The sequence below is a fragment of the Carassius gibelio genome, chromosome B2 (assembly GCF_023724105.1).
Source record: "Carassius gibelio isolate Cgi1373 ecotype wild population from Czech Republic chromosome B2, carGib1.2-hapl.c, whole genome shotgun sequence".
In the NCBI taxonomy this organism is placed as follows: Eukaryota; Metazoa; Chordata; class Actinopteri; order Cypriniformes; family Cyprinidae; genus Carassius; species Carassius gibelio.
In genome coordinates, this window is record NC_068397.1 from 22,790,893 (window position 1) to 22,801,066 (window position 10,174).

Consider the following 10,174-nt stretch of genomic DNA (forward strand, 5'->3'; position numbering starts at 1 on the left):
TTATTGATGTTTTGTATTTGTTGTTGTGTATGTTTAATTGTAATTCATGCAGAAGAAAAATTGCCCTCAATGCAGAAAATAAAAGGTTAAAATGGGCTATATTAATAGAATAATAAATAAATATTTAAAATAACAATGCTTAAACTGTATACAATATATTTTATTTTTACATACAAATGAAGACATATTATAGACATATTTTACCAATATTTTTAGGAATGTTTCACATTAATATCAACTAAAATATTTTTAGTTAATGATAAAAGGTTCTATTATTTAATTAACAGAAAACAAAGAACACAAATATGCAACTAAACCGCGGTTACAAAACCACAAGCAGTAAAAATACCTAGGCTGCTCTACACCTCTAATTATGTCTTTTTAGCTCCCCATTTCCCTTTAAATGAAAAACAGTCCCTGCCACTCGACTTAAAAGATTCCACAACAGTTTACATGAATTACACGCATACATGAACTCTGATGAGCGGTCAGCCCATGCATAACTGAGACCTTTTAAACACTGGGCAGTCACAGCATGAGGCATTGGGAAGGTCAAAAATACCTTGCACTGGCTACTTGTTTACATTAGTTATAACAGTGGCCCCACCACAGGGATTCATAAATGTGGCAGTCCGGAAGTTTTGAAGCATGGGGAAGCTGAAACACGTAGTATAACCCTACTGACATGTGCCTCATCTCTCTCTACCAGACACGCACAATGTGCAATACCTCTACGCTTACACTTATTTTTAGCAACACACTCCTAATACACTATGTACAAATGGCGTGCCAGGCACTTGAAAAGTTTATCGCTGAAGCACATGAAAGGAACGGCGGCACAGTGAGAGGAAAATTAGATGTGACCTGGCTGACTGTGTGTAGTCATTCACTTCATGCAATGAATCTCTGAATGACGCTCTAGACAAATATAAACCCTGAACATCAATTACCAGTGAATAATGCAATTTATTTGCATGCATTAATTTAAGAGGCGGCTGCTTCAGTTTAGATGATTTTTTTAAAATCAAGATTTACTCAAATAAAAGGCAAAAATGAATCATGCATTTACATGTAAATTCAATTATTTAATACTCGATATACTCAATACTTCAATACTCAATTATTCAAAGCAAGTTTGAAAAAAAAAGTGCTATTTTAGACAGGTTACACACAATTTATTTATCCAAGAAAAAAAAAATCATTTCTAAAAGATCCAAATATAATCTTAAAGTAAACTACAGGTTTAAGAAGAAGAAAAGAAAATGTCTAAAGAACAAAAGGCATGTAATTGAGGTTGTGATTTATGGCAATGCTGATTTCTCTGCAGCTAGTTCTGCTTTGTTACAGACCTGAAAAGTATATTTCGACCTGACATATTGATTGAAATCTGCATTCAATCTGCATAAGTGTGTTTGCCTTAGCAGCCACCATTAAGAGATCAAAATAAATCTTGCGTCAATGCAATGCAAATGTTCTTGAATTGCAGCAAACGGCTAAACCACAAAGTACTTTTCTCCTCTGAAACAAGACAAACAACAGCAAACATTTAAACCAGGACACGGGAAGGAACTGCTAGCAGGCCCGTCACAATAATCAATATATCAATTGATCGCACAATATATGTAACTGACCACAATCATTTTTGGTGACACAATATATTGCCCATTTTTTTTACATAAAAACTAATGTTGCCATGTTTTTTGCATTCCACTTGCGCCTGTATTCTTGCAGCTTCGGTGCTAATTCAAATTTAAAAAAAAAAAAATGTAATCTGCAGATATGTCCTTGATTTAGGGATCTGTGCCTTTGTGCATACAGACATCTGACTGCTAAGTAGAGATTGTGTTTTTCAGCAATAGTGCACCCTTAATTTACAGAGAAAATAAGGTAATGGAAAAATACGTAAAAGAAAAAAATCTCCATACATATTATTCGTGAACTTTTCTTTTTTTCCTACTTGTTACAATGCACTTACTTATTTACTGCTTATTTTTTTTTAAATTTAATGTATCTAATATTGACTTAATTTCCATGATAAATATTCTTAAGAATTTAAAGTTTGTTGTCATTTGAAAGTGTGAAGCCCTTCCTGCATTTTATATGCCGTTAAATTATGATTTTATTTACGGTGGCATAAAATGGTCTTAAAATAATATTATTTATCACAGGGATCCTCAAATCTGGACCACGAGATCCATTTTCGTGACAAGTTCAGCTCTTACCCTAATCAAACACACCTGAACATGCTGATGATGTCTTTGGGATCATTAGAAAATCACAGGCAGGTGACTTTAGTCAAGGTTGGAGCTAAACTCTGCAGTGCATTGGCCCTCCAGGGCAAGATTTGAGGAACCCTGGTTTATCGCATTTATTTCTGGGGCAATATATCGCACAACAAATAGTTGTTATCGTGACAGGCCTAACTGCAAGTATGACCATATAAAGGCAGAAGTCTTAAAAAGAGGCGGGTCTCCACACCTCTCGTCCCACTTCCTCTTTGAGGTTTCGCTGGTTTGTATTCATCAGCTTTTCTCGGGATTTTACCTATTAAACTGATTTTTAATCAAACAATATGGCTTTGTAAGAAAGCGACTTACACATGCACATACATTCAATAATAAAAGTAATAATAATAATAATAATAATAATAATAATAGTTCAACATCAACATGGGATGATTTAAAGATGCACCTGCACACCAGCTGCTGTGATGTCCTCAAATTGAGTGAGAAGAACAATATTACTGGGCAGGTGTCCAGTCCCTGACCACACACTTCAAATCAGAAGAAAAGCAGGGTTTAACAGTTCTCTCACAAGAATTTGCATGAGTGGAATAAGTTCTGATTTGAGTCTGAAACTAGCTGATTCTATTTTAATAGTCGCGAGAGACAAATTGTATGTGACATCGCTATAACTCAAAGGTTGGGATTTGACATAAGAAACAAAAAAAGCCCAAAAGTGTGCTTTAAAAATAAACGAAGTGTCACCTTCATAACAGCATGAATATAGCTGAACCAGTAACGCATTCTTAATCATGTCAAAGAAATAATTAATATAAGCACTGAACGCAAACAATGAAATAAAAATATGCAGAAGATCAAATGAACAAGACACAATCAGAATTACTGTTAACAAATATCCTGTAAACCACTCACAATGATACAGCAGTATTTGAATTATTAGGAACCGATTTGTGAGACAATAATACCACCTGAAGAGCTATGACGAACTTTAAAACAGAACAAATAACAGGCTCTTAAGGTGAAGCTTTTAATCGTTGGTTTGAATGAGGTGATCAAAAGGAAATCGTAAAAGAAACTGACAATGTGTACAAAAAGAAAACACGGAGTAACGTGGACAAAGGGTGTGGTAAATACATTCAAAATGATTTCTCACAGCTTCAATGGTCATGCCATGTCAGCAAAGACTTGACAAGGTTGAACATAGCAATTACAAAATGTTTTTGAAAATGACTTGTTTTTGGATATTAACAATGTAACCAAGTACGTAGGTGATTAAGTCAAACGGTTTCGGATTCTAGTCTGCAGAGGTATAAATTATGTTGTCATGTGTTGTCCGTGTCGGTAGAGACACACGGCTGACAGAAGAATGTTAAGAGTTTGACAGCTGTACTAATAAAGGTTAATAAAATAAATGAAGTATTTTGATACAAAAAACTAAAAACTAGTAGAAATATTTTGACATAATCTGAATAAAAGGAACTTAGAAAGATTTTGCATTATTTCTAAATCAATAATCATACAAGGAAATTAGCGATATTGAGCAAGTGAACACCTCTGTACAAAAGGTCAGATGTCTGCTTTTTCCATTTAAGAACAAGAGGCTGTTTGGATTACACTTAGGGATTTCACACAGGTTGTGTGGTGCTGACATTGCAACAAAAGGGAGACATTTTGAATGAATTTTTCACTCAAAAATTGATACACAGGGATTATAATTCGTAAGAGAAAAAAAGTACTCAATCAAAAAAAAATATACAATATAGCAGTACCAGACTTTTCAACCCCACTGTAAGAAAGAAGCTGACCTTTGAACTAATAAATATTCCAAGATGAGCCGGGCTCCGAGCAAGTTTCCAGTTTTGATGAGGCTGAACTGAGGCCCTAAAATAGTTCCACTCTTCCCTACAGTGGTTCACTACAAGCCTAAGAGGAACAAGAAGGGGGCCAACTTAGCGATTACACAACTTGTTTATGTTCAATCTGCCCTTAAAATCTCGCACAAACTGGTTTCACAATATTACTCAATCTATTATTTTCAGTTTTAATAAAAAGGTGGCATACATACACCCTCAGGTGTTGACTTGTCTGCTGCTGAAAACTATGCTGCGACAAGACACAAAGATGCAAAACACTCCAAATACATTCTTTTCATATTACCTGAAAACAAGCCAAGCATATTTTACAGATTTTAATTGCTGATAAAGAAAAATTTTGACAAGCAACTTTTGAAATAACAAACAGGAATTAAATTCATTACAAAAAGAGTATTTTTTCCTGAGAGAGGATTGGAGTGTAATATGAATTAAACGGCTGATTAAAGTCACATCAGATTATTACAGACAGAGAGAGCCAACAGTCTGTTCATGTGTAACTTTCCATGCAGTGCTTGTTATTAGTTTTTCAAACATATGTAGGTCTTAACCTAAAACCTAACAGAGTTTTTAAACATATTGCTCTGATTTACAGTAGCTTAACCGTGAGACACATGGAAGAGTCTCAAAATGGAAACTGGCAGAACATCGAATGCATAAATTTCATCCAAACCAATTCTATATTTAGAAATCTGCAGAGTAACAAGATAAGAAAAAATGTGCTTGGGGTTTAGTACAGCTCACAAATCAACAAATAAGGCTCGAAATGATCTGAAATTCTCCTAATGATAACTTGGAGCATTACATTTGATTTTCTCCCCAAAAAAATAAATAAAGCCTTATTGGTAAAAATACTACTGTATTTTTAACTTTCCCAAAAATATGTTAAAACTCATTTTGTTGAGCGAACTGAAGATAAGCCAATGTTTTGTTTGGAGCTGAACACAGCCAAGTGTGTCAAAAGCATTCTTATATTTATTTAGCTGCTGCAGGAAGTCTTCCAAAAGCACTAAAAAACAACAAGTGGTACCTAATTACACAATCATTTAAATGACTACTGCCTAATTAAAAACAATTACTAGTACGTATGCGTTTAGCAAATTCTATTCTGAGTGTTTTATATAAAATTTTACTACAAAGTAAAACCAAATATACTAAGCATTAACATAAGTGACTACACATTAAAATAAACGCTGTATAATCAAGCATACTGATAAACTATAGCAGTCTAATATTCAGCATTAAATTCAACATTAAGTTAGTAGTTTGCGAATAATATTTGCGGCCCTGTGATATAATTCGACCATAATTTAATTGTGCACTGTGCAGAAACATTTGGAAGTTCTACTATTAGTATGCTACTAAAGTAACACACTTTCCAAACTCATAAAGATCGGATCACAGACCTCAAGTCAGGTTTCCTGACTTCTTTGAAAAAATAAATAAAAACACAGCTCTATAGGTCCTGACTGATCTGATTAGGATTTAAAATCCTCTTGCAAATCTGTCAACGCTGCAAATGGCTGCATGAAACCGGGGCCTGGCTGAACTTGAAAACCATTTCCGAGCCTTACTAGCGGTTCGAGCTACAAATAGATCAATGCTGTCCTCAAACGATCACTAATCTGGCTTTAGGGCCAAGGCGCACACTCCTGATAATCGATCGTACCATTAAAGCCAGTTTGAAACGATTCGTCTAAATCAAAACGACCCGATATTTGATTTATTCGCCCCTTGCCCTGCAATGTCCTTCTGTCTGGCTCTGCTTTACCAAATGTGTCACAGTGGTCAAGAACTACGACCCCCTTTTCCCGTTCAGAGACCTCGATAATGTTTCTAGATTAACATTTAAACAGACAAGACTCCCATAGTATTAAATCCGTATCCATATGAAAGACAAAACAAAGCGGTTAAGTTACACTTACTTTCTCCATTTGTTTGTTGACAGTTGCAAACAGTGTAGACAGACGCAACCAAAACAATCAAAGTCCGCAGCCGCATTTTGACACCGGGGAAACCGAAAATCCGTCCAAAAATCCCCTCCGAGTACGTCTTGGTGTGGGTAACGATCTGTTTTAATAGTCCAGTGTTGTTTTGGAAGATAAAAATGAAAAAGAACAGAAAAAGCCCTCTGTCACCCCCCTCAGAAAAAAATGGGCGGAGAGGAAAATTCAACGTGTTCAATCCGCTCTGCTGTCGCGCGCACTGATGCAGACGCTCGAGCGCTAAGCTAACGACAGTGCGATCTACGACTTTCATTCACTATAAAACAATCCGCACATATAAAGCACGTGGAATGCATCATTTATAAAGAGCGGACGAATCATTTCCAATCGATTGCATATATTTATCCAGCACTTGCGCAGATTAAAACATGGAAAAACTGGCGGACCTCAGGAAGGAATGGCTTGGCACACCGAGCGCAGGCCGAAATAATCAATTGAGCGTCTTTTTGTTGCAGATGCAAATATCTTATAGTTCTAATAAACTGTCTTCAGATTTATAAATTGCAGATAGTGCTGCTGCAAATCGTCCAAGATTTCCATGATTTCTTATCGGACAGATTTCAATATGTACTTTTTCCCAGTAACGTTAATCACGCTCCTGCTGACTGCGAGCGTTTACGGGTCACACACGCGGTAGTTTCTCCGTGCTGTTCCTCACGGCGAACATGTAAGCTGGCAGTTTAGTGAATCGTATAGTTCTGGAGGCGTCTGCTGAAAACACTGCAGTCGCTGAGATTTCCAGCACAAATGCTCCACATGCAGTCTTTCTGTGTCGCTTGGCTGGCGAGCAGTTGCCTTTCTTCCACAGATCAATCAATACAACGAAGTGAAGCTGATTCCTCAAAGCTGGCTTACTCGTCTTTAACTCTCTCGCGGAGAAAAAAAGGGGAATAAAAATGCAATTTTGCAAATATATATATATATTTTTTTTTTTTCCCCACGCTGTTGGTAGCTATTGCATTGACATATGCCCTCTTTCCAAGGATCCCCTTTCCTGTCTTTGCGCCAGTAAAGAAGACCTGCCAGAGACAGGGGAAATATGGACTGGAGCGCTGGATCGAGACCGCGTGCGCGCTCTAAACATTGGCGTGCACCTTGCGTGTTCTAAAACGCTGGCTTCTATGCAATGCATTGGCATTGAATGATGTGGAATCCAGAGCCTAAAAAAAAAAAAAAATCTTTTATTCCTGTTATTCGTGAATCTTGTCCTGGTAAATATACCATGGTAAAACACTAAGTCTGCGATACAGTGAATGGGGCTGATCAGTAAACTTTAAAATACTGAGTTTCAAACAAGACAAACAATATGCATGTTAACAGTTTTAGTGTGAAAAAATCGATTACTAACCTTTTCTGTGTGAAGTTTTACAGTCTCGCTGTCATTATAACATAAAGCCATAAACCATAAAATTCCTGTAAAATCGACGAGAAAAACTTCACAGCTAAAGATGTTATAACATAGAGTAAATGTCTTTTTAAGAAAATATAAACTTCACATTTGGGCCTTTAATTACTCCAAAAACATGCCCCATAAAAAAAAATCTATAAAAAAGGGATTTTTTTTATACATTTTTTTTTAATCTACTTCCAATTTACACTAAATCAACCTATCAACTGATTCGATGTTAAGTACAACGAGTACTGAACTTACTCAACTTGGTTGAATTCAGTGATCCTTGATGTCCTGTGGTCTCTTCAATCTCGTAAAATCATTTCAGCTCAAATCAATATTTCATGTCAATTTACTTGTATTAGGTGAGCAGTCTTGTTAAAAGCGAGATAATGTACAGACAGCCAGTCATTATGCTTTACTGTCAGGGTTTATTTTGTGATAATGGAAATAATCTTTAGACAGTGTAGCCTTAAATCTGACTTGCACTCCCAGTCTCACACTGTCCAGCATTATTATCTGTACTTATGCATTGGCAACAGCTGTATTTAAGAAAAACATGCACACTACAAGAATATTCATATTGTTATGTATTAGTAATGCAGGATTTTGCCAAACAGATGCAGGAAAAACAAAGCATGTGAGTAATAGCTAATGTTGTTTATGCCAAAGACTCGGACTCGGACTCGGTTTGATTCATTCAGGTATAAGCTTAAAAGGGTTTGTTCAGAAAATTACTAGTTTGTATTAAAACTTACTGGTTATAATTCTGTATTTGAAACTTTTTGAGGAAGTAGCACATCTATATTAGCTCAGCTATGTTTTCTAAGACCAATGAAAGTCTTTGAGAGAAAAAAGGAAAATATTGGTTGACGTGTAGAGTTCTGTTGAACTTACGAGCCTCTGATGGAAAGAGATCATCATAGAAAAACAGTGTAGACTATGTCAATAAACATACACGTCCTGGCCATCAGTGAGAACTGTGTTGGTAAGAAACAGGACTGTGTTGTACAAGGTGATAAATATGTTTTTGCTGCCACACATTCCTTACAGCTCAGATAAGTTGTACAACTACATATATTCTGGGATCAGTAGAAAGCTGATGGCACAATGTTGATTACAACAAAACTGAGCTTGACTGGTCTCTTTTAAAAAGCAGAAATGTGGGATAAAGTGAGGTACTTCTAGTCGGACTGATCTGTAAATGTTTCAAAAAATTAAGCCACAAGATGTAAACAATATACATTTCAACATGATTTTAGTATTTATCTGTAAAGTCATCTGCATTTTTAACAACTCTGGTGCCATATCAACAAAATCACTGTTAAAATTTTGAGATTAACTTTACAACTCAAATGCTACACTTATAAACATTAGAATAAATGTAATTGCTTTCATATTCTGCTTTTAGGTCATCCAAAAACAGACCCATTGGCTTTCATAAGTGCTCCTCAATGTTTGCTTTTTTAATACACAAGTCAAAATAATTTTTTGTTGTAATAGACATTATGTCACAATTGCCTTGTTTTGAACATGATATATTTCTTTAACACACCAATTTCTCTGTAGAACTATACAGAAAATCAATCCATAATCCCTGAGGCCATGTAAATTCATAATACATTTAATTGTGATCTGGTATACAAGGATAGCTTGTGTGTCTTAAAACAAATCACACAATGTGTAGTCTGACTTATGTCTTCCCTTCCTGACGAACACGAGAGAGAGGAAGAGGCACAATAACATCCCCAATCCCTCTTGCCCTGTAACCTGTTTACATCCTCTGTTCTAAGAAGCGCCACTATTATGTGTGGGAACACCACGTTAAACCCTTTCAAATGTCAGGTACACAGAGAGAAAACAACCGTCTTCATCACCACTGGAAGTGAAAAAGGACACCAACGCCTTTTTCCAACATAAAATACATAAAAGCTTTTTGAAATTAGTTATGGGGGTAAACATAAAGGACTGAATTTTTATAATGGACTGAATCCGAATGATTCATCTAATGCAGCAAACATACAGATGAAAAGGGAATCTGTGAAAAGGAACAGGTTGCTAACAAAACTGAAAATGTTTTGTTAATATTATTAATCATTTATTTTTTGCCTTCATTTGACAGAACAGTAGAGGACAGGATGCAAATGGAGAGAAGAGAAGAATCGGAAAAGGATATGTATATATACACAGACACACACGCACGCATGCATATTAGATGGACGGTTGGCAAGGACAGGATGATGATTCAGCCTGTAAGCCAATGATGGTAGCCCTCATGATTTATATATGTGGATGTATAATCTGATGTAATAGTGATTACACCACATAGTGGTACTACTTAAATGGGATCATCAGTATGCTGACCACTCATAACATGAAATTCATAATCTCAGACTACTTGAAAAATACTAATAAATTATGTGGTTAAAAAAAATGCACCATATAGCGGCATAGATTAACTTTATCAGTACAAGGCGATATTTCTTACCTTCAAGGCTGTTTTCTAATTACCTTACTAAATGTATCTGTTTTTTATGTCAAATTCTTAGATTAAAAACTAGTTATTTTAAACTATAACAATACTGTAGACTGTTTCCAATCACTTTTCAGCATCAACAAAAGGCATTTTTACACTGCAATGGTGGAATAGAAGATGAAGAGCGT

General features: G+C 35.7%; 1 protein-coding gene across 1 annotated transcript in view; it reads right to left on the reverse strand.

Annotated features, from left to right (window-relative positions):
• Positions 1–7,263, reverse strand: part of LOC127951307 (insulin receptor) — a 44,217-nt gene extending 36,954 nt beyond the window's left edge. The window contains exon 1 of the mRNA XM_052549131.1: positions 6,040–7,263. Coding sequence (XP_052405091.1) covers positions 6,040–6,373 — 334 coding nt within the window. The 5' untranslated portion in view covers positions 6,374–7,263. The remainder of the gene's footprint in view (positions 1–6,039) is intronic.
• Between the last annotated feature and the right edge of the window lie 2,911 nt (positions 7,264–10,174).